The sequence below is a fragment of the Myxocyprinus asiaticus genome, chromosome 24 (assembly GCF_019703515.2).
Source record: "Myxocyprinus asiaticus isolate MX2 ecotype Aquarium Trade chromosome 24, UBuf_Myxa_2, whole genome shotgun sequence".
In the NCBI taxonomy this organism is placed as follows: domain Eukaryota; kingdom Metazoa; phylum Chordata; class Actinopteri; order Cypriniformes; family Catostomidae; genus Myxocyprinus; species Myxocyprinus asiaticus.
The window spans coordinates 2,655,001-2,680,000 of NC_059367.1; the positions used below are offsets into that span (position 1 = coordinate 2,655,001).

Consider the following 25,000-nt stretch of genomic DNA (forward strand, 5'->3'; position numbering starts at 1 on the left):
TTGACGCTGACTACCACCCCTGGAGTCGCGAGTTTGAATCCAGGGTGTGCTGAGTGACTCCAGCTAGGTCTCCTAAGCAACCAAATTGGCCCGGTTGCTAGGGTGTGTAGAGTCACATGGGGTAACCTCTTCGTGGTCGTGATTAGTGGTTCTCGCTCTCAATGGGGCGTGTGGTAAGTTGTGTGTGGATCGTGGAGAGTAGCATGAGCCTCCACATGCTGCGAGTCTCCGCGGTGTCATGCACAACGAGTCACGTGATAAGATGCGCGGATTGACGGTCTCATAAGTGGAGGCAACTGAGACTTGTCCTCCGCCACCCGGACTGAGGTGAGTAACCGTGCCACCACGAAGACCTACTAAGTAGTGGGAATTGGGCATTCCAAATTGGGAGAAAAGGGGATAAAGAAAAAATAGGTAAATATAATTATGATAATAATAAATAATAATAACAATAATAATAAAGGAAAAAATAAGATGGGGGTAGGGGGTAATTAAAGAAAATATTTTGTCATTTTAACAACTGGTATACTGTACTGTATGTACACAGCAAGCAGCATCAAGGAACAGATCAGATGGTGTATAGTGGACATGCTCACTTGATGTGTTCTCTAAGTTTATGGCACTGGTGTAATAAATCTTTCTCATTGTGTGATTGAAACTCAGGGATAGACGTTTGTATTTTGGTGTAGAGTGAGTCTCGTAAGGAGGGGTATTTTGGGCAGTGAAGGAGGAAGTCCATCTCTGTCTCGACCTCTCCTGATGTGCACTCTGACGTACTTATTTATTATTGTTTGTAGTGTATACAGCTCCGGGAAAAAAGAAGAGCCCACTACAAATGTATCCGTTTCTCTGGATTCACTATTTATAGGTATGTGTTTGAGTAAAATGAACATTTTTGTTTTATTCTATAAAGTACTGACACCATTTCTCCCAAATTCCAAATACAAATATTGTCAATTAGAGCATTTATTTGCAGAAAATGACAACTGGTCAAAATAACACAAAAGATGCCGTGTTTTCAGACCTCGAATAATCCAAAGAAAACAAGTTAATATTCATTTATAATCAACACAATACTAATGTTTTAACTTAGAGTTCAGAAATCAATATTTGGTGGAATAACCCGGATTGTCAGACGCTTTCATGCGTCTTGGTATGCTCTCTACCAGTCTTTCACATTGATGAAGCACCCCCAGATCATCACTGATCCTCCACCAAATTTCACTGTGGGTGTGAGACACTGTGGCTTGAAGGCCTCTCCAGGTCTCCGTCTAACCATTAGACGACCAGGTGGAGGATTGGTGATGATTTGGGGTGCTTCAGCACCTTGATGTAGGGGTGTTATAAAGGGGGCAAGATGGTTTTTAATCCATATAACTAAACCTCCAGAGTCTCTGCCACGATGAACTGAGACTTAGCAGTTGTTTAATTTCGACTGTATCGCCTGAGACAGGTTGAGGAGCTGATGATAGAGGAGGGGGCCGTTGTTATAATACCTGGGCGTAACTCAGTGACTGTTGGGAAGGCTCAGGCAGTGGGTGCTGGCTGGGGCTTCAGGGTGAAACTTGCCCTGCTGTTGACTGTGAGGCCATCGTGAATTCGTGGGTTGTCTTTGGGAACCTTGTGCTCTTGCTGAGTGTGATGAGGGGCCAGTCTTGAGTTTCCTCCTAAGCCGCTTGTTGATGGGCGAGTGGGATGGTGAGATGATTTGCGTCCAAGGGCAGCATCCTTAATGGCTTTGGCAAATATCCTGATGCCATCCTGGTGCAAGTGGAGGTCATCATGCAGGTGCCATGGCCTTATAGAGGTGTGTTGGACAAGGTGCACATTGGGCAGGTTGGAGCATGCATGAGTTACCTCTGCATTGATTTGGTCGATGATGTGAAGAGGGATGTCCAGCCGAGGGAGTAAGGTGGACATGACCACCCATGTGCTTGCTGAATGTCTTTTAGGCTTTCTCTACCATCTCATACATGGCCTTGGCTGTTTCATTCTGCAGACTGTGAAGATAATTTGTACCTGTATGGATGATGATACTGTACATTGGGGGCTGCCGAGATAATCTTTATTCAGCAGCTCATGGGCACATTCTGTGTTTCAGCAGTGCATTGCAAGGATTTTCTGTCTAAGCGTTTAAACCCTAAAAAACTAGAACTGTGTGTGCCTTAGTCTCTGCTGGTGTTGTGCATGAGGAGGGCTGTGATTGAGGGAGCTCCTCTGCATGTCTGCTGTGTGTGACAGGAGGTGGATGCATCATCTCTTGATTTGTTTGTAAATCAGGTTCTGCAGAGCTGTTAGGAGATTCATTCATCTGCTCTTTACAAATGTAGCATGTTTTTTCAGCTTTTCTTTACACTCCTGGATGTCTCTTTCTCTCTGTATAGAGTCCTCTGTGAGTTTTGCCATTTGAGCTCTTAGTGTCCTGTTGTCGAAGTGCAGTTCCTTGATCTCAACCTTCAGACTGTTAATGGTGGATTCATCTAGGTGGGTCAGAATGAACTGTTTTAGCTCAGCCATTTCTGTTTCCAGAAGTACCACTGGAGATGGTTCAGGGAGTCTGTGGTTTTGAATGATAGCAGCTCATCAAACGGAACTGGAGAAATACTGACTGGAGAGGTCATCACATCTTCCTCTTCACATTCCTCTTCTTTGTTTGTGCAGTGTGTTTTATTTTCAATTTTTTCTTTTAAATAGGGAAATGTTTCTTCAAAAGCTTGTAGGCTGGCTTCATTCCCTTGAATTAGGACCATTCTGTATTAATTAATGGTTTGGTACTGGGACATCTTGTGTTAATGTTGGCAGGGTAAATGATTTCCATTGCAACAGTACCGGTGTTCTTCTGACCGTTGGGCTAGTTAATAATGCTAGTAGAGATCACTAGCGAAAACAAAATAAACAAACCTCCTTCTGAAAGTTATTGTCTATCTTTTATGCTGACAGCTGTATTTTCACTCTTTTTCTCTCACCGTCTACTGTGTGCGGTTACTGAGTTGACTGTCACGGTAAGGTTATGCTGTGCTTCAGCACAGGACAGATCCGCTCGATCCGGCAACTGGTGGCGGTAGACCCAAAGTTGGTTTATCTCAGTGAAACGACAGGAACTTATCACTGTTTCTTCACTGTAGTTTGTTTTATATATTTATACATACACTAAACATATAATTAATACAAGGTTTTTAGTTTTACCTTAAACAACGGCAGTATTTTAGATCAATTAACGGGAGCGCATTTTTCTGCATATGCGTGTCAGGAGCGCGCGGCAGGTCTTACCCTGATGCCATCCCAAATGTGTATGACTATCACTTCACTTCAGAAGACATTCATTGATCGACTTGAGTCGTATGGGTTACTTTTATGCTTCCTAAATGTGACTTTTTGACCGTCAAAGTGCTGGCACCCGTATACTTGTATTATAAGGACCTGACAGAGCTCTATCTTCTTCTAAAAATCTTAATTTGTGTTCTGCTGAAGAAAGACAGTCATACACATCTGGGATGGCATAAGTGAATAATGAGGGAATTTTCATTTTTGGGTGAACTATTTCTTTAAATATTGATTTGTTTCTTACCCACAACTATTATATTGCTTCTGAAGATATACAGTTGAAGTCAGAAGTTTACATACACCAAACTCAGTTTTTCACAATTCCTGACCTGTAATCGTAGAAAACATTCCCTGTCTTAGGTCAGTTAGGATCACTACTTTATTTTAAGAATGTGAAATATCAGAATAATAGTAGAGAGAATGATTTATTTCAGCTTTTATTTCTTTCATCACATTCCCAGTGGGTCAGAAGTTTACATACACTTTGTTAGTATTTGGTAGCATTGCCTTTAAATTGTTTAACTTGGGTCAAACATTTTGGGTATCCTTCCACAAGCTTCTCACAATAAGTTGCTGGAATTTTGGCCCATTCCTCCAGACAGAACTGGTGTAACTGAGTCAGGTTTGTAGGCCTCCTTGCTCGCACACGCTTTTTCAGTTCTGCCCACAAATTTTCTATCGGTCTGAGGTCAGGGCTTTGTGATGGCCACTCCAATACCTTGACTTTGTTGTCCTTAAGCCATTTTGCCACAACTTTGGAGGGATGCTTGGGGTCATTGTCCATTTGGAAGACCCATTTGTGACCGAGCTTTAACTTCCTGTCTGATGTCTTGAGATTTTTTTTCAATATATCCACATAATTTTCCTTCCTCATGATGCCACCTATTTTGTGAAGTGCACCAGTCCCTCCTGCAGCAAAGCACCCCCACAACATGATGCTGCCACCCCCATGCTTCACGGTTGGGATGGTGTTCTTCGGCTTGCAAGCCTCACCCTTTTTCAAACATAACTGTGGTCATTATGGCCAAACAGTTTTTGTTTCATCAGACCAGAGGACATTTCTCTAAAAAGTAAGATCTTTGTCCCCATGTGCACTTGCAAACTGTATTCTGGCTTTTTTATGGTGGTTTTGGAGCAATGGCTTCTTCCTTGTTGAGCAGCCTTTCAGGATATGTCGATATCGGACTCATTTTACTGTGGATATAGATACTCGTCTACCTGTTTCCTCCAGCATCTTCACAAGGTCCTTTGCTGTTGTTCTGGGATTGATTTGCACTTTTCGCACCAAACTATATTCATCTCTAGGAGGCAGAATGCGTCTCTTTCCTGAGCGGTATGATGGCTGTGTGGTCCCATGGTGTTTATACTTGCATACTATTGTTTGTACAGATGAACGTGGTACCTTCAGGCATTTGGAAATTGCTCCCAAAGGATGAACCAGACTTGTGGAGGTCCACAATTGTTTTTGTTTTTTTTTGGTTGGCTGATTTCACCATGATGTCAAGCAAAGAGGTACTGAGTTTGAAGGTAGGCCTTAAAATACATCCACAGGTACACCTCCAGTTCAGTATACCTCCTATCAGAAGCTAATTGGCTAATTGTCTAAAGGCTGGACATCATTTTCTGGAATTTTCCATGCTGCTTAAAGGCACAGTTAACTTAGTGTATGTAAACTTCTGACCCACTGGAATTGTGATTTAGTCAATTAAAAGTGAAACAATCTGTCTGTAAACAATTGTTGGAAAAATTACTTGTGTCATGCACAAAGTAGATGTCCTGAACAACTTGCCAAAACTATAGTTAGCTAATATGAAATATGTGGAGTGGTTAAAAAAATGAGTTTTAATGATTTCAACCTAAGTGTATGTAAACTTCTGACTTCAACTGTAGATTTAACCACTGGAGTTGTATGGATTACTTTTATGCTCCCTTCATATGCTTTTTGGAGCTTTAAAGTTTGACTTGCAGTGTATGGACCTTCAGAGCTGAAATATTCTTCTAAAAATCTTAATTTGTGCTCAGCAGAAGAAAGAAAGTCACAAATCCAGGATGTAAATGAGTAAATGATGAGACAATTTTCATTTTTGGGTTAACTGTTCCTTTAAATTGTTAAATACTTTTTTCAATATTCAAATAAATTATCAAATACATAATGAAACCGTTAAAAAAAAAAAAAAAACAATATAAAATCATTAAATTAATTATTAAATAAATAAAGGTCCCTTGTATTTCATTTTACCACTAGTTTGCATCCATTTTCATTTTAGCCTTTTGGGTTGATTTTTAATTTAATTAATTTCACTCGGCAACAGTGGGCAACATTTACCCAAAATATTCATGTTGATTTAGAAAAAAAAGAAAATTATGCCATGCTCTCTCGCGCCCGCCCTTTTCCCCACTGCGTCCATTTTGTTTGTTGCCATGAAACGAGTGAAGCGTCTGTAGAGCAATGCATGATGGTCTGAAATAAAATGCAAGCACACATTGCGGCGAGAATCGTGCAGAGCTGACCAATTGCAGAACCGGGCCTGCCAGCGGCAGCCAATGGGAGTCGAGAGTGGGAGGAGTCAACGGCAGTTACACATGTACTACTTTTTTTGTCAAGCACACAGCGTGAGTATCACAGACGAACCATCACCCTCAGTGTCAGGAAAATCTACACATAAATAAGGTAAAAACATTTACTTATCTACATTTCGTGCATTTAGTTGCGTATTAGGCAAAATAATAAAAATAAATAAATAATATGAAAAAAATAAAATAATATGAAAATAGTAATAAAATAAAAATAATGCAAACGTCTGTTCATTCATAATTGAAATTTTACAAAGCTCTTCTTAGCTGCTCATAAAACTTAGCAAATAATTTCAAACCTATATAAAAATGACCATGGCGCCATTCGTTTATGTATTTTACCACTAAAAACACACCAGGGAAAACAGCTATTTTATTTGATGTTTATTAAATGAAGATAATTTACTGGGTTTAATTAATGTAAAGTTAAATGAGCGCCATTTCAGTTTACGTATGGTAAGTTTGTTGTAATAATGTTGGTGCTGAGGACAGTCTTTAGTTCAGGTGTCCATGGCAACAGTAACCTGGTGAAATATGCCACGTGATGTTATGCAATAAAGATGGAATAAAAGCTCTATATTACATAATCATCATCAGGCTGGATGGTGAGCTTTCAGCATCTTTGACCAGTCAAACCATCACAGAAGATCTGGGTTTGGGGTGTTCATTTAAAGGGACAGTACACCCAAAAAGGAACATTCTGTCTTTTACACACCCTCATGTTGTTCCAAACCCATATGACTTTCTTTTCCGGCAGACGCTGGGCAGAATGTTATTTCATGACTGCTTCAGTCACCACTGAAAGTGATTGGTGACTGAAGCTGCCGCTCCCTAACATTCTGCAAAACATCTCCTTTAGTGTTCCCCGGAAGAAGTCATACTTGTTTGGGATGCCATGAGGGTGAGTAACTGCAGGTGTTGGTCAGGCGTTGTCCTGTTTATGTCAATAAATATCATCATCAAATGAATCTATCTGTGTTTACGGCTTTATAGTGACCATGTCGGACAGAAAGGCAGTGATCAAGAACGCAGACATGTCTGAGGAGATGCAGCAGGATGCTGTGGAGTGTGCCACGCAGGCGCTGGAAAAATACAACATTGAGAAGGACATCGCTGCTTACATCAAGAAGGTAAATGCCTGCGTTTGTTGGGCAGAATGCTCTATACACGTCTATCAATCTTTGTGCGCCAGAGGTTATTTTTAGCAGTGTAGATGTGCTTTTGAATACTGTGTTGGTGGAAATGCTTAGTGGATCCTTAAAAAGCCTTAAAGTCACATTTCGTCATTTATGGCCTTTAAAAGTACATTTAAACGTAAATTACATAGAAGCAAGCTTTAGCGGAAGACGTAAATTTAGGGATGCACCGATAGTGTTGTCACGGTACCAAAATTTCAGTAGTCGGTACGATGCCTGTGAAATATCACAGTTGTTGATGCCACAAAAAAAAATTGCAACTATGATAATGTGCTTTTGAACACACTCCTTTAGCCTAAAGTTACATTTCGATGTAAATAATAAATTAAAAGATATGCAAATTTCCCTAGAGTGTTTCTAACACTTGTTTGGGCCCTACTGAAATCTGTTTTATTTTTTCCTATTTATTTATTATTTTTCCCAGAATTCCATGTTTTAAAGTTTAATTTCATTTCATTATCAAAATGGTGTCTAATCAAAAAAATTTCCTTAAACTTTTAAAAACAAATTTTATTCCATACAATAGCACTCTTACTTGTGATATATTGCTTAATTTTTACTATTATTACAATCATTATTTATTATAAAAATAATTATTATTATTTCTACAGTGAGGATTATATTTTACTATAAAGTTATAATATATTTCTGTTGCAATTTCTTCGATTTCAGGCGTTTAGCTTTTATTATGAATCGTGCTTTTATTTTGACGTGTATTTTTGATGGAAGTTTAACTTCTCCGGATAAACTGTTCGTTATATGGTCCAATGTGATCGTTAAAGTGCAAATGCAGTGATTTAATTAAATAAATGATATAATGCTTCAGAGTGGATTAGTGCTCTGCTCTGTCATCTCATGCAACACTAATGATTCTCATAGTCTGTGGAGTTTCCAGTGTATGAGCGGTCCGCTTCACACATTCATTTAAAGCTCATGCAGATTAAGATTGCAGCATTTCGTGGTTTAATAATCACACTAGGACATATCATGATTTTAATTTGATTCGTTGTGCATTTCAGTGTAAAAGGAGCAACAAAACACACTCTCAAATAAGCGTTTGAAAGCAGTCGTGTGTCAGTAAGACAGTGTGCGGGTACCGGATTGAGTCAGTGCTTGGTACTACCGGTACTGTAGAATCACTGGTATCGTTACATCTTTTTTTTATTTTAGTACCGACTTGGTACCGAAGTTCCGCTACTTTTGACAAAACTAATCGGCCGCCGATATCTTTTGGCCGATTAATGACCAAATTCAAACCGTCTGCAAATCGGTTTATGCATGAAAATGCCGATATGAAAAACAGATGGTTCATTTATAATTTTCATCACACTTTGTATAAACTCGTTGAATTCAAATTAGAGGTAGACCGATATATCGGTTTTACCGATAAATCGCTGCTGTTTGGAGCTATCGGTTATCAGCAAAAATCCATGCGATAGTTGCCGATAGTTTTTTTTTATAATTACAAAATAAGAGTTCCTGGTGTATATCATGCTTGTTTATACTTAAATGTCCTGCTTTATGCACCAAATCTTCATTTATTTGTTTTTTCTGGTTATTACTGGTATTTTGGTTGAACAAACTGCATCTTTGAATTTATTAATTTTGTACTCTTTGTCTTTGCCCGCATAGTAAAGAAAGAATAAGATTTTTTTTTACATTTTATAAATCGATTTTAAAAACTATCGGCCAATTAATTTGTTATCGGCCTTTCCCAACACCTTAGTTATCATATTGACAAGATCTACTATCGGTTGACCTCTAGTTCAAATGCACAATCCAGAAATAGTGATAGCCACAGAATGTAGAAGGGTTGGCACTCCAAAGAACATGTAATATTTAATTTTTATTCTTTCTCGTTCTCACATTAAGAAGGAAAAACCATTGTTACATGACACTTGTGAAAGTGGCACTTACCTATATATGATGTGGGAAAACCATTTAAACGCTTTGAAAACAGCAGACTTTGACTTCTGAGACATTTTGTATGTATCCATTAAGGCTGCACAATTGATTAAGTTTGCAGTTAGGTCTTGCGCGATTACAAAAGCTTAAAAAGGCTGCTTTTAAAAATAGACTTCCGTCAGCATTGTGTAAGCAAGCGGCGCCCTCTAGTGGTCTGGACGACAATATCTTTTAAATTGCCTCTCTTCATGTGTTCAACAGATCCAATCAATGTTCAATGGAAATTACTTATTATTTGTACATTTTTAAAACACAATTCCTGAGCAAAACCGTGATCTGATGACAAAATAAGGTAAACTGCAAAATATCTGTATTGGTCTATAGGTTTTTAAAATCGGTATCGGCCAAAAATGTTCATATCGGTGCATCCCTTATCCCTCATGTCATTCCAAACCCGTGTGACAGACTGGTTTGGAACATAAAATGAGATGTTAGGCTGAATGTTAGTGACTGACCACCTCAGTCTCCATTTACTTCCATTGTATGGAAAGAAGACTAATTTGAGTTATATGGGATTGGAACAACATGAGGGTGTGTATATAATGACAGAATGTTAATGTTTGGGAGAACTACCCTTTAATACACATTCCTGGTCTTGTGCATCATTCATCCATGCACATTATTCTAAACAATATAATTTTTTGTCATCCTAATCTTATATCAAAATAACTCGCCTCGCCTCCTCTTAAAACAACGTTCCTTTTTGGATGATGTCAAGTCCTTTTATTTTTCAACCCCTCCCCTCCAACTGCCTGTCACATAGAGACACTTTTCAACATACAATAAATTCCCTATGGATAAAATAAAGTCCCACTATGGCAAGTCCTTTTCGACATTTACATTCTCAGTTACAGACATCTGTAATTAATTTCGTACTAGTTAAAATTTCAAATGCACATCTCAGCTATTTACTTCTTCCTAGAAAAATTGTTTACATTGTTATTAGTACAAATACCCATTCATGAAAGCAACAACTGAATTACAACTAGTAAAAATGCTAACTTTTTATGTTATTTGTTTTTTGTTTTTTACTAGTGGCAAATCAGTAAGTTGAGTAATTAAAGATTTTTAAAAAGGCTTTTTTATTAGTTCAAATAACATTCCAGATATCTGAAATGAACATTACCACTAGTTAAGACCAAATTACAGTAATAAAAATAGCAATTTTACTAGTTGTAATTCAGTTGTTGATATCAGGATTAGACATTTGCACTAGTAAAACTGTAATTATTGATATAAAAAAAGTGTAATTTTTACTAGCAAGAAGTGCATAGCTGAAATTAGAAATTATAGATATCTGTATTGGACAACAAATCATTGCGAAATTTTACTAGGGAAAATGCGGGTACAGATATAAAACATTTGTTCTTTACTAGTTAAAAATTCCTTTTTTGATATCAAGAATGGGTATTTTTGATGTTGAATTAATTTTACTAGTACTGATATCAAAAATTAGCATTTCACTGGTAGTAATTCCATTCCTGATATCAAAAATAAAAATGTTACTAGTTGTAATTCAATTGTTGATATCAGAAATGAACATTTGCGCTAGTAAAAAAATGTACTTTATAAGAAATTCTAATTTTTACTAGTAAGAAGTGCATAGCTGCATAGTGAGATGGAGGTAGAAATTATAGATATCTATAGTGGACAACAAATCATTGTGAAATTTTACTAGTGAAAAAGCAGTTACAGATATCAAAAATAGTTTTTTACGAGTTGAAATTCCATTTTTGATATCAAGAATGGGTATTCTCAGAAGTAATGACATCATTTTTGATGTTAAATTAACTTTTAGTAGTACTGGTATCTAAAATGAGCATTTTACTGGTAGTAATTCCATTCCTGATATCAAATATTAGCATTTTTACTAGTGAAAATTGAATTGTAGATATCTAATACAAATCCTGCATGTGATATAATGTGGAAAGGGCTTGTGATTTGTCCCACCCTACATGTTTTCTCATTAAATGTCGTTTAATTCAGAATTGTCACATTATGGAAGAACACCATATCATGTTGACTATCTGTCCTTACAGGAGTTTGACAAAAAGTACAACCCCACCTGGCATTGCATCGTGGGGAGGAACTTCGGCAGCTATGTGACTCATGAGACCAAACATTTCATCTACTTCTACCTGGGCCAGGTGGCCATCCTGCTCTTCAAGTCTGGCTGAGCAAACAGCATCAAGCTTTATTTAATTAAAAACAGACTGTACTGACGAGGCTGATCATTCCTGTATTGGGACCTGCCTTCTTTCGACGCCTTCTCCTATAAAGAAACAATTGTATTTATTTTTGTTTTCTATACACAGTTTGAATGTTTTGTGTCACCTCAGTTTTTTTAATTAAAGCTAAATGATTTGGCTATTTGGGTGGAGTGTGTTATCACTGGGGGCTGCAAGGTTCATTTAGACACGGCACAAATCACAGTCGACTGATTACATCCACAATAACATAATGTCCTCTGTATTAGTTTTGATGGCATGATTGTACTCAAGACTGCTACTGTGGCTTTAAACAGCTTTAATATAACGGCCTGATTTTCTTTTCTGATCTATAACTTTTACATTCACATTTGTCGGCTGATAACGATTTGGCCGCTGATATATCATGCATTAAAGGTCGACCGATAGTGGATTTTGCCGATAATGATAACTAAGGTGGTGAAAAAGGTTTTATTAAACCGATTAATCAGCTGATAAGTTTTTTAATTAAAATTAGAATATAACAGTAACAGACATAGAGGGTACGCCGTAAATAAAATCCCAGATTCAGTTTGTTCAACCAAAATACCAATAATAACTAAATATTTAATAAATGAAGATTTGATGCATAATGTGGGATTTTTAGCTTTAAACAAGCCCGAAACACACAATGGACTCTTATTTTGAAATTACAGACACGGCTCTGTATGTAAGTATTAAGTATTTAACAAATTAAGCTTTTAATAGCCTATATATATATATATATTCACCAGATGAACAGTTTGTATATATATATTTCTCCAGATGAGGTTTAATGATGAATAAGGTTTATTTATTCACAAAATATGAAGTTGGAGACACAATAAATGTGGTCGCATGTAGTCACATTTTTCTTTGCATGTCCTTGCTTCAATTAAAATTACTTGATTATCTAATCAAATTAGCGCTGACTACGGAGGAATAATTAAACTATTAGCATAGATTTTTGCCGATAACCGATAGTTCCAAAAAGCAACTATCGGCACCGATTAATCGGTAAAACCGATATATCGACCTACCTCTTTTGTGCATCAAAGTATTACACAATATAAAAGATAAAAATGCAATGGAATGGAAAAATTAACACATTAAACATCTGCGTTAATGCATTAATTTCGAAAGCTCTAGTTTCAACAAATTCAATGCAGATAACTGAATTGTAATTAGAGAAAAACTAGACAATCCCAAACTAGAAAATAATTGTTCCAAGTCATAGAACTGACCCCATTCATAACAACGCCCATAATTATTCAGGACGACAATTTGACATTTTTCACCCAGACCAAGTACAAACAAGCCAGAGTGGATTGGGTTTACAAGGATTTTATTTGGATCTTTAGAAAACCAGTTTGTGTGGATAGACTCCGTTAGAGAGGAAGAATGTGGAGCGCAGATATCCCTTCAGCTGAGGAACCTTCTTGATCAGAGGAAGCAGCTGAGAGTCCACAGCCTTCTGATCCTCCTTACGCTGTTCTGTCAACTGGTACTTCTGCACACCGCAAAATAAAGTGCATTAGATACAATACTTGACTTCTAGAAATTAGTACAAAAGAAAAACAAATGGTTTACCTCCTTCTCTGTGTCAAAGATCTCTCCCTCCTGGTGCTTGGGCTTCCTCAGCCTCTTCTTCTTGAAGTAAGCATCAGTCAGTGTTTTGGAGATCTTCATGCCAGAGATGTCCACCTTGGTGGCTGTGGCAATGCAGAACTTCTGGTGCGCTCTACGCAGCGGCACTCCGTTCAGGGCTAGAGGACCTGAGGGAAGACAGAGATGGCGGTTCATTATTCACTCCCTTGAACGACGACAGACACCATCTGGAGCTTCAGACAAGATCTGGCTTACCAGTAATGAGGAGGAGACCGCTGTCCAGCTGCTTGAGGAAGACCACGCGCTGCAGAGAGGAAGAGATTCACTATTAATATTATAGTAGATGAATAAAATGAACAGATCCTGATGTCTGTTTCAGTCCTGATCTGAACCTCTTGCATTGTGAATATCAAGTGCACCTGATTTCTGCAGAAGAGTTCAGATGTTCAGCTAACAGAAGTGTTTGTGTGGGAGAAGAGAATGTGAGCGGGTCGCCGTTGTTTTACAGGTCAGTTTTGCACGTAGGAGCTTTTTACTCAAGAGTGTGTTGGTGTAAATGTGTGCAATTTAACCTGCAATACCTCAACTATTTTAGTTAGAGCAGTCGTTATCAAGCAGATGGCTTCAAATGATTTAAAATAAAGTTATATCAAAACAATCCTAATTGAAGTGATACAAATATTATTATAAAAAAAGTCTCTTTTTGACCATATGACCTTTGCCATTTTTTGTAATTAGAAAAAAGGTTTTAGAGATTTTTTTTTAAAGTAATTAAAATGTACCAATTCGCTCACAAATAGCACATTGACTTGAAAGCGAGTTTTACTCTACACACAAGTAATATTTAGTCAATAATATATTTTAGACCAGCACACAACTAACTCAGTTATAACAGAATGCACTGGGTGGACACAAGTTGATCACATTTGATGAGCAAACCGTTCTGTCAGTACATTTAGATGGACACCAAAAAAGCGGGTTATTGTGAGAATGTGGCTTACTGCGAGAAGGCTGGGTTCCTGTTTAAATGTTCTGGATAAGCGGTGTGCACTTTACTGTCATATATGTGCAGCTCGTCAGAAAGCAGAGTCCCTGTAACGACCTAATAACTGCGACACTTCTGTAAACAACAAACATGGCATCTGAGAAAGACTATGCTAGCTGAGGAGAGAGACATTCCATCATTTAAACTGGTGTGTATAAATGAGTATAGTCTACTGAGCATGTAGATATGCTTGTTTTTCTCAACAAAAACACGAGATACAATATAAACACAACTATTATATGCCGAGTGTTTATATTTGTCCTGTATGTTAATTGCATCAGTCTACTTCATTAGCGGTTTCTTTTTCTTCGCTTTGCATGAGCTTAAATGCTTTCATTCTATACTTTTTTGTTTTCACGCATTGCTTGTTTAAATATAAAAAATAAAAAAAACAATAATAAAAATAAATAAACAGGACATAATAAAAGCTCGTGTTTTTTTTATGGTGACGCAACCTTTGACTAAAAGAATAATTTTACAACGTCTCTCTCATTAATTGCCTTCATTTAAATAATAGAATATTCGAATATTCATTTTTTATGAGCTTAAATATTCGAATACCAAATTATTGATGAATGCCCATCGCTAGTTAAAATACTCACTGCTTCAAAAGTATAGCCACAAGACATAAACAATATGCATGTTAACATGATTTTAGTGTTATAAAACACTTATTAACCGCATCTGTGGAAAGTTATAGCCAATTTTACAACCAGCCCGTCTGGCACCAACAATCATGCCACGCTCCAAATCACTGAGATCACATTTTTTCCCCATTCTGATGGTTGATGTGAACATTAACTGACGATTGTGGTGAGAAGAATATAATCTCTGAATGCTGTTCTGAGATGCGGGTTGGTGCTGTTTTGGCAGCACGAGGGTGACCTACACAATATTAGACAGGTGGTTTAAATGTTGTGGATGAACAGTGAAAATATAAAATGTCTCATGACCCCTTTAAATGTAAATGCTAATAATAAATGATATTATGACCAGCGCACAACTAGTAAAATGTAGATTCAATATAAAAACTTTTTCCCGCAACTTTTCCTGGCCTTGAAAACAATCTTAGAATTCCCTGATATTTGCAGGTTTTCCATACCTGTGCAAATCTTGCCACTTTAAGACAATTTGGCAACAAAATGCTCTGAGGTTTGAAAACAGAAGTGTGTTGGTATCTGAAAAACAGTTTAATAGCTCACTCTGCAACAAGTCACTAGTCAACTGAACATTAAATTACTGTGACGGCATTCGTGGAGGTAGTAAACAACTTTGCGATTTTGTTGTTGTTGATATATTGCCATTTTGGCCAATGTTTTTCCACATTTCAGTGTTCAGAAACATATATTATTTTTTTTGCATAAATGACAACATTTGTGTTACTTTTTGCCTTTTTGTTTAGGCTTAAAGGTACAGTTCACCCAAAAATTCTCATTATTCACTTATCCTGATGCCGTTCCAGATGTGTATGACTGTCTTTCTTCAGCAGAACACAAATACAGATTTTTAGGAGAAGATAGAGCTCTGTCAGGTCCTTATAATGCAAGTACACGCGTCCCAGCACTTTGACGGTCCAAAAGTCACATTTAGGCAGCATAAAAGTAACTCACACGACTCCAGTCGATCAATGAATGTCTTCTAAAGCGAATCGGTAGGTTTCTCTAAAAATCTTCATTTGTGTTTTGTTGAAGAAAGACAGTCATGCACATCTGGGATGGCATCAGGGTAAGTGAATAATGAGAGAATGTTAATTTTTGGGTGAACTATTCCTTCAGTTCACATTCCCAATATCTGTTCTGTTCTCACACTGGTACCTTTTTTGTACCCCATATTATGATTGGTGAAATTTCGTCAGTGTGCAGCTTGCTGCAATTTATCGTGCATCTTAAGTACCTTGCCGCGGTGGCGTCCGGTCAACAGGATCAGCACGGTTCCCGGGGTGATGGATTTGCGGAGATTCCTCTTGTGACGGCAGAAGGGCTTGATACCGTGACTCAGCAGCTTGCGGGGCACATCGTCTGTGGGGTAATACCGGGGCTGGATACAGAACACAGGAAACAGAAACATGAGAAATTATCAGGGAAAAACCACATAACTTCGTTCCATGTCGACTTTACAGTTGAGTATCCCAATACCATCATCTGACCGTGTAAGTGGATTTAATAAAACAGCAGTAAAACATTTGCAGTATTCTGTCAAATACAAAGTCGGTGTTTGACTCACCAACTTGCGCAGTTTGACCACACGAGTGCCTCCATTTTTGTCTCCACCGACGGTTTTGGTGATGGTGGTGGGGGCTCTCTCTTTTGGTTTCTTCTCGACGAGTTTCTTCTCTATCTGAAAAATCAACACGGATCTTTACCCCACTTGGACTGAGAATTCCTTCAACCATCCTCTTTTGGTTCAGATGATCCAAACACTCACCTTCGTCACAGAGGCTTGAGTCTTCCTCTTGTACAAGGCCCGGCGAGCGAACATGGCAGAACGAGAGTAGCGGCCAATGCCCCTGGCCAGGACTGGGTTACGGCTCCCGTGATGATGCTTACGGACCCTCTTTTTCTTATCGCCCTCAGCCATCTGAGAAATAAAATTGAGTTATTAAAACATGCATTCGTAAACAAATATGCATTATTTACTGAAGCCAACCAGTAAGGCAGGGTTCAATTTCAGTGTAATTTATCAACATAGACAATTTAATTAAGTCTAGTCAAACACCTTTAAGAACAGTCCATAAGTTATTTCAATCAAGACAGTAATTAACGTGTATAACTGTTGCTTATAGACTGTTTATAACGCATGCAGTGCACACATGAACACTTATCAATTAGCAAGGACACAGATCACAATAATGTACACTAATAACTCAGTCTATTATTATATCTAACATATATTAATAATCAAAATAACATTAACTGTTCAGCATGAGGCTAAACTCCTGTAGCACAGCTAACATGCTACAGCTCATACAATAACATATATACGTCCTTTTAGAGCACAATCCAACACTTGTTTTCTCATGACAAACCGTCGTATATCATTTTAAGGCCTTTAATATGCAAACAAAACACACAGATGCCCGTTTCATCACGTAAACCCGGTGTCAGGCCTTACCGCGTACTGATCGGGCTTAAAAAACACAACAATCACAAATATTCGCTGATACTAGCGCTATGTGTGTAATAATGTGTTCTTATACAATTTAGAGTGCGATATAAAGTGCAGATTAATCAGATTAATGTAGATTGTGTTTGGAGGAAACAGACATAGACGCCACAATTACCTTCAGTTAGAAAAAAAAGACCAACATCCGGGCATTTGACGTATATATAGTCGTGACGTATTGACCTTACGTTTCTCCTTCCGTCATTTTCTTCTGGCGTTAAAGGAACATGCGCTTATTTTATTGCCACGTGGGACTGAGAGCGCCACTAATTGGCCGAGTAATGTAAATCCTTCAAAACATTTGTAACGTTGTGGCTTTAGTTGTACATTTGTATGGCCTAGAAACATACATTTAGGCAAAAATAAAGCTTCTTCAGAAACTGAAGACCAAAAAAAAAAAAAATGTTTTTAAGGTATTTTTTAATGTGAAGTGATATGTTTCGCCTGCAGTTTTATAGAAATGTGCACATGTCGTTTTAAGATTGGAATGAAATTTTGATGGGTTTTTTTCTGTCATTTTAACCCTTGTGCATCAGTTTAAAAAAGATTACTCAGAGGTCCTTAGAGGATAAAAATGTCCGGTTCAAAAAACTGCCATAATAATATTATATATTAATATTATTTTCCACTTTCAATGAGTTAATTTTTTAACCAACATCAGTCCTGATCATGACTACCAAATATTCATTCATTTTCAGGATTTTAACCCAGGATTTAAGCCAGTTTGTTTACGAAATGACACTGTTGTTTTTTTTACACACACACACACACACACACACACACACACACACACACACACACACACACACACACACACACACACACACACATTTCTCAGTACACACATACAAAATACTCTGACATCCATACCAACACACCCACACAATTTTAGCTGCATCATTTATTCAATTGGCCTGCAGTGCTCTATAATACAGCAAACAGAAAATAGGAAAAAAGCATGTATTTGCTCCATAGGCTAAACATGAGAAAAATGGCGCCATCTGGTGGAAAATATAAAAAAATTCAATTTTGAAGCCAGGACTCTGGAATGAAAGCATAATACCTTAGAATTCATGATTTTATGCTTTAATGGCACTGGGATCAAATATTGCAGTTTTAATGGGTTTCAATGGGGACATTTTTGTCCTGAAGGTCCTGAGTGTAACTATTTTGTGTACACAGTGTATTACAGATGTATTATAGGAACTGAGATTGAAACATCACACCTTTGGCAAGATTTATGCCATTGGCATTAACACAGCCAGAATGATCGAAAAGACAAAAATGTCCTGCAGGTTGCACAAGGGTTAAGTCTACTCTGTGAGTTGTCTGGTTTACAGAGGAACCAAGAAATGGCATATCCTGACAAAAACAAAAGCTTTTCACCATATGCTTAAAGGTGCTATAATTACTTTATTTAAATATAGAATGTCCCTATTTCCTGACAGATATCTCTGAAATCGGTGTTAATCGGTGTGAGAAGAAAGCAGCATTGGCCCTTTTTAGCCAATCAGACAAAGCTCTCTTCCTGTCAATCACTGCGCACATTTGAAATTGCTTACATTGGGTTGGCTGACACGTCTTAGAAGGGTGGGGTTTTGGAGAGAAGGCGTGTGTTACCAATAACAATTGCTTTTAGCACCTTTAAACCCATATGGAGCGCAACAGTGCCCCGTCCAGTGTCTGGGTTCTGGAAGTATTTTTCCCATTAATTTATTCCAGACTTTTCAAACAATCCTCAATTCAAGAGTTGTAAAGCATGAACCAAACTAACCAACTCCACGGTAAATCGCAAACCTACAGACTTTATTTTAAGGCAAAAAAGTATTTGAAAATCTGACAGATAGTCAAAGGTACAAGACTGTGTACTCACCGTCTTTCACGAGGGCACGAACTACAATCCCATGAAGCATTGCGAATGACATGCTCGAATATAAAACTATTGAAATATATAAAACTACTAATTTTAGATTGTTGATTATAAGTATAGATACAATATAGTTCATGTTTATTGCGAAATATTCCAATATACACAAATATTTAAGTGCAGGGAGACCGACTCGTTTGCGTCATTCAGAGTGCGTCACTGAAGTAGGCGGTCGGTTCCGGTTTTATGTCGCGGGTTTTCTTGGAAGCGGTTCTCTGATTGGTGGATCTTTCACTGCTGTACTATGGGTAATGTAGTTGTCGACGATGAATTCCGCTAATAGATGTCATTTTTAACCAACGAAGTTGAAATAACGCAGACGGATGGCTTCAAAAGAAGCATCTATCACGGACTAACAACTTGGGAGCTCAAGATAGATCTGTCTTTAAAGGTTTATAAGTTTTTGTTAAAAATAAATTCGTCTAAGGAAAAAATGCATTGGATTTTTACTTCCGGAATCCGACTGTTGCGCTCTATCATCATTTTTAATTTCTGGTCAGATGTTTCACACGTGTTATTTTGAAAGAGTTTTAGCGCCATTTTTAAAACTGGTTTGTAACCACTTTTGTGGTGCCAACTTTGAATTGTGGCGCCAAAATATACAGTATGAATTACTTATCAGGGGTAAAGTTGGTACAATGTGAAACATGGAACAAGATAAGACTGGGTTATGGGTAATAGATAAATAAGGGTGTCCTAGGTGATACAAATTAGAAATCTTTTAAAAACTTTAAGCATCAGGTTCGTTGAAATGTAATTTGTGTCCATGTTGTTTTCACAATAATAATAAAAAAAAATTATATATCTCATTTTATTTATATCATTTGTGAAAAGATTTCACCAGATGACATTTTTTACTTTGAGCCTTAGGTGTGAAATGCCCTAAAGAAAATCAGGAGACTGATCTAGAACAAGAAGACTAAACAAAGGATGTTCTAAAAGTCACTTATTTAAATGATCGCAGTGTTCAAAGTAAATAGTACAACCAGAATTTGAACTTAGGTCTTTGCCTTTGTGGTGCAGTGCTGTGACCTTTCACCTCAGTGGTCAGCACTGGTTAAATCCAGGTGTACCTCTACCTGTATGTGTAATGGTAGCCAGTTGGTAGGTAGCTGGGCAGTATGTAAACTTCACTCCTCTGGCCTCAAGAGGCGCACTAGCGACTGATCTAGGGGCTGTAGCCTTTAGCCACCTGCCTCCCATGCCAGAGACCCCGGTTCGAATCCCGCTAGGAGCACGTTGAGCAGGACTGACTACATATGCACATATAAACATATAACATCTGCATGCCAAGAAAGAAAAAAGATGGAATATTACAGAACAGAGTATCAAACAGCTCATTGTTTATTGATATGAAGAGTCAAGACTCAGGGGAGTAAACGGAAGAGGATCTTAACCCTACATTTTATTTAGACATGATTCTAAACAAAATAACTTTTAGAAGTCCACAATGAAGATTGGAGTTTTTCTACTACATTCTGTTGTAACACAGTGGAGTGAATATATTACAGACCTGAAAAAAAGCAAGGAGTGAGAGAGACACAAAGACAAAAGGTTAATGCAGAGAGCTGTTAGATTAGGCACAGAGGCAAAGGTACAGCAAGGCACATTACAGTATTACTGCCGGTAACCAAACATTTTAACATCTGCACAGACCCAGACTGCTAAAACCTTTCCATCATGCTCTCATGTGTGTCACATAAAATGAATACAGGATCATATGATAAGAGGAATAATTAGGCATGTGCAAAATAGATGCATCCTTTTGAGCCACATCTGAGGACAAGGCTATTTTTAATAATTCGGATGGTGTGAATTTATGCTTGATTTCTTCTTATTGTGTGTTTTCCAGAATAATGGCGATGCCCTGACCACCACCAATGCACGCGGAGCCCACTGCATACTTTCCACCCCGCCTCCTGACAACAAAGAATAGGATATGTCACATGACTTCATAATGCATGATACTTCTCATGGGATGCCAGATCCTAAAAATAACCATGTGGATGTAAATATGCGTGTCCTTACCTAAGCTCGTGTACAAGGTGTGCTGTGATTCTAGCTCCAGAGGCTCCGAGCGGGTGGCCAAGGGCGATGGCTCCTCCATTAACGTTACTTTTCGCCGGGTCAAGACCTAAAGCTTTAGCCACGGACAGATACTGAGAAGCGAACGCTTCATTCACCTGACAGACCAATTACATAACAGAATAACTTATCACATCTTCTCACAGACACAAAGATCATGTTATTGTATTGAAGGACTGTACTGTACCTCCACCAGGTCCATGTCTTTGAGTGAAAGACCAGCCTTCTTCAGGGCCTCTGTGATGGCAGGTACAGGCCCTAGAGAATATACCAAATGTATAATTATTATAGTTATTAATAATTGTATTCATAGCTATAGAGCTGTACGAATATTTACTGTAGGTGCATGTTACACTCACCAATTCCCATGATGCTGGGGTCACAGCCGGAGGTGTGATAGGCCACAATTCTAGCCAATGGGGTGAGTTTGTGCTCTTTAAGAGCATCCTCACTGGCTATGACTACAGCAGCAGCACCATCGGACACGCCCTGTGGGAGGAGCCAACAACAACAACAAAAAAACTGTGGGAGAAGCCAACATCATAAGCCAACAATATAAAAGACTGTGGGAGGAGTCAACAATATAAAATACTGTGGGAGGAACCAACAACATAAGAGACTATGGGAGGAGTCAATAATATAAAACACTGTGGGAGGAGCCAACAACATAAACTACTGTGGGAGGAGTAAACAACAAAAGACAGTGGGAGGAGCAAACAATATAAAAGACTGTGGGAGGAGTCAACATCATATAATACTATGGGAGGAGTCAACAACAAAAGACTGTGGGAGGAGCCAACAACAAAAGACAGTGGGAGGAGCAAACAATATAAAAGACTGTGGGAGGAGCCAACATGATAAGAGACTGTGGGAGGAGTCAACAACATATAATACTATGGGAGGAGTCAACAACATATAATACTATGGGAGGAGTCAACAACATATAATACTATGGGAGGAGTCAACAACATATAATTCTATGGGAGGAGTCAACAACATATAATACTATGGGAGGAGTCAACAACATAAAATAGTGTGGAGGTCAACAACAAAAGACTGTGGGTGGAGCAAACAACATAAAATACAGTGGGTGGAGTCAACAAAAAATAGCGTGGTCAACAACAAAAGACTATGGGAGGAGCCAAAAACATGAGACTGTGGGAGGAGTCAACAACATAAAAGACTGTGGGAGGAGCCAACAACATAAAATAGCGTGGAGGTCAACAACAAAAGACTGTGGGTGGAGCAAACAACATAAAATACAGTGGGTGGAGTCAACAAAAAATAGCGTGGTCAACAACAAAAGACTATGGGAGGAGCCAAAAACATGAGACTGTGGGAGGAGTCAACAACATAAAAGACTGTGGGAGGAGCCAACAACATAAAATAGCGTGGAGGTCAACAACAAAAGACTATGGGAGGAGCCAACAACATGAGACTGTGGGAGGAGTCAACAACATAAAAGACTGTGGGAGGAGTCAACAACAAACAAGACTGTGGGAGGAGCCAACAACAAACAAGACTGTGGGAGGAGTCAACAATATAAAATACTGTGGGAGGAACCAACAACATAAGACTATGGGAGGAGTCAATAATATAAAAGACAGTGGGAGGAGCAAACAATATAAAAGACTGTGGGAGGAGCCAACATGATAAGAGACTGTGGGAGGAGTCAACAACATATAATACTATGGGAGGAGTCAACAACATATAATACTATGGGAGGAGTCAACAACATATAATACTATGGGAGGAGTCAACAACATATAATTCTATGGGAGGAGTCAACAACATATAATACTATGGGAGGAGTCAACAACATAAAATAGTGTGGAGGTCAACAACAAAAGACTGTGGGTGGAGCAAACAACATAAAATACAGTGGGTGGAGTCAACAAAAAATAGCGTGGTCAACAACAAAAGACTATGGGAGGAGCCAAAAACATGAGACTGTGGGAGGAGTCAACAACATAAAAGACTGTGGGAGGAGCCAACAACATAAAATAGCGTGGAGGTCAACAACAAAAGACTATGGGAGGAGCCAACAACATGAGACTGTGGGAGGAGTCGACAACATAAAAGACTGTGGGAGGAGTCAACAACAAACAAGACTGTGGGAGGAGCCAACAACAAACAAGACTGTGGGAGGAGCCAACAACAAACAAGACTGTGGGAGGAGTCAACAATATAAAATACTGTGGGAGGAACCAACAACATAAGACTATGGGAGGAGTCAATAATATAAAAGACAGTGGGAGGAGCAAACAATATAAAAGACTGTGGGAGGAGCCAACATGATAAGAGACTGTGGGAGGAGTCAACAACATAGATTGTGGGAGGAGCCAACAACATAAAATAGTGTGGAGGTCAACAACAAAAGACTGTGGGTGGAGCAAACAACAAAATACAGTGGGTGGAGTCAACAAAAAATAGTGTGGAGGTCAACAACAAAATACTGTGGGAGGAGTCAACAAAATAAAAGTGAAAATCATCAAAAGCTACTGCTGATTTGGAATAGATATACCCACTGAAGCATTGGCAGCAGTGACCGTGCCACCTTTCTTGAAGACAGGTGGCAGTTTTGCCATCTGCTCCAGTGTGGTCTGTGGACGTGGGTGCTCGTCATGTGTCATGGGCACTTTGCCCTTCTTCGCTTTGACTTCAATGGGTGCGATCTCAGCATTGTAAAAGCCGGCCTCATGAGCTGCAGAAGAGACAGAGAGAGACTGTGTGTGAGTGTGTGTGAACAGGATGCAGTTTTGGTCTGTTGTTGTCCAAATACTCACCTGCTTTCCACCTCTGCTGTGTCTGATAAGCGTACTGGTCACAGTCGTCTCGTGTGATCTGGTATTTCTCTGCCAGGTTTTCTGCTGTGATGCCCATGGGCAGCTTTATGTGCAGATCAGTCAGTCCTGCCCACAGTGTGTCTTCCAGCTGATTTATACACAAACATGTTCAAATGTTATTCTGGCTTCCCAAACCATTTGACAAATGCCTTTCCAGGACTTTACCAGTCTTTTTTGATTATAAGAATCTTACATTTTTGAGAAACTTTTTAAAAATGTTATACATTTTCCATGCCTGAAAATCACACTTTTAAAATTCCCTATTATTTTTGTGATGATTGCAGTCTCAAAATTGCATTGTAAATCAGTGTCTTCAATCTTACCTTTAAATCAACTCCAAACTTGGTTCCGAAGCGAATGTTCCGGACAGCATAAGGAGCTTGACTCATGCTCTCTGAGCCGCCACACAGAACAATCTCAGATTCTTTAAGACAGATCTCCTACACAATAAATATGCAATACTTATAAACAACTCGTTTGTAGAGATGTGTAAGCCACGGATATATTTTTGGTTTAATCTGGACTCTTACATGTGCTCCACTGATTATAGACTGGAATCCTGATCCACAGAGGCGGTTTACAGTCAGTGCTGGTACTGGTATGGGAACACCGCACCGGAGACCCACGTGTCGTGCGATGTAAGGAGCATCCGCAGAGCTCTGGATGACAGAGAGACCGCATTCACAAAAGTAATTTGAGAAGACCAGGCTTTCTCCACTATATTATCAGTAAACTAGTTCCATTAATGAAGATCATTTTGGCATGGGTCAGTGGTATCATAATATTGCTGTGTGAAGTTCTGAGGGAATGTATGATATATCAGTAACCATATCTACGTTGGCTAATTTTAAAATTTTCTATACAAATAGAAATATATACATGTATCCGTCTTTGAAGTATACTATTGTGAATACTGTTTTATCTGAACACATAAAGAACAGTACAGATTTATTAGATTGGCCACATAAAATAGAAGAGTAGTTCAGAGTGGTTAGTTAGTCTCTCACCTGCATGACATTACCCATGATGACACTGTTGACTAT

The 25,000-nt window shown here is 38.4% G+C and overlaps 3 protein-coding genes across 3 annotated transcripts in view; 1 reads left to right on the forward strand and 2 right to left on the reverse strand.

Moving 5' to 3' along the window:
• The first annotated feature begins 5,916 nt into the window (after window positions 1–5,916).
• LOC127414887 (dynein light chain 1, cytoplasmic) lies at window positions 5,917–11,429 on the forward strand. Its single transcript, XM_051653257.1, has 3 exons — window positions 5,917–5,995; window positions 6,892–7,028; window positions 11,099–11,429. The coding sequence occupies exons 2-3, from the start codon at window positions 6,897–6,899 to the stop codon at window positions 11,234–11,236; spliced, it is 270 nt and encodes an 89-aa protein (XP_051509217.1). The 5' UTR covers window positions 5,917–5,995; window positions 6,892–6,896; the 3' UTR covers window positions 11,237–11,429.
• A 1,183-nt stretch (window positions 11,430–12,612) lies between these two features.
• On the reverse strand, window positions 12,613–16,535 carry LOC127414886 (60S ribosomal protein L6-like). Its single transcript, XM_051653256.1, has 6 exons — window positions 16,362–16,535; window positions 16,161–16,274; window positions 15,831–15,974; window positions 13,148–13,196; window positions 12,875–13,059; window positions 12,613–12,794 (listed from the first exon to the last, which is right to left on the reverse strand). Exons 1-6 carry the CDS (start codon window positions 16,512–16,514, stop codon window positions 12,642–12,644), a joined length of 798 nt encoding a protein of 265 aa, XP_051509216.1. The 5' UTR covers window positions 16,515–16,535; the 3' UTR covers window positions 12,613–12,641.
• Window positions 16,536–20,349: 3,814 nt separating this feature from the next.
• acaa2 (acetyl-CoA acyltransferase 2) overlaps window positions 20,350–25,000 on the reverse strand; it is a 6,579-nt gene continuing 1,928 nt past the window's right edge. Inside the window, exons 2-10 of the mRNA XM_051652577.1 lie at window positions 24,965–25,000; window positions 24,488–24,616; window positions 24,281–24,397; window positions 23,898–24,045; window positions 23,640–23,815; window positions 21,471–21,600; window positions 21,299–21,369; window positions 21,055–21,209; window positions 20,350–20,945 (exon numbers count right to left, since the gene is read on the reverse strand). The exon at window positions 24,965–25,000 is cut by the window's right edge and continues 131 nt beyond it. Of these exons, the coding sequence (XP_051508537.1) occupies window positions 20,861–20,945; window positions 21,055–21,209; window positions 21,299–21,369; window positions 21,471–21,600; window positions 23,640–23,815; window positions 23,898–24,045; window positions 24,281–24,397; window positions 24,488–24,616; window positions 24,965–25,000 (1,047 nt within the window). The 3' untranslated portion in view covers window positions 20,350–20,860. The remainder of the gene's footprint in view (window positions 20,946–21,054; window positions 21,210–21,298; window positions 21,370–21,470; window positions 21,601–23,639; window positions 23,816–23,897; window positions 24,046–24,280; window positions 24,398–24,487; window positions 24,617–24,964) is intronic.

Coding starts and splice junctions, on each gene's coding strand:
- LOC127414887 (XM_051653257.1), top strand. CDS start 6,897: ATGTCGGACAGAAAGGCAGTGATCAAGAACGCAGACATGTCTGAGGAG. Junction 7,029..11,098: donor TCGCTGCTTACATCAAGAAG/GTAAATGCCTGC, acceptor CTGTCCTTACAG/GAGTTTGACAAAAAGTACAA.
- LOC127414886 (XM_051653256.1), bottom strand. CDS start 16,514: ATGGCTGAGGGCGATAAGAAAAAGAGGGTCCGTAAGCATCATCACGGG. Junction 15,975..16,160: donor TGGTCAAACTGCGCAAGTTG/GTGAGTCAAACA, acceptor TTCTGTATCCAG/CCCCGGTATTACCCCACAGA. Junction 13,197..15,830: donor CCGGACGCCACCGCGGCAAG/GTACTTAAGATG, acceptor TCCTCTCTGCAG/CGCGTGGTCTTCCTCAAGCA.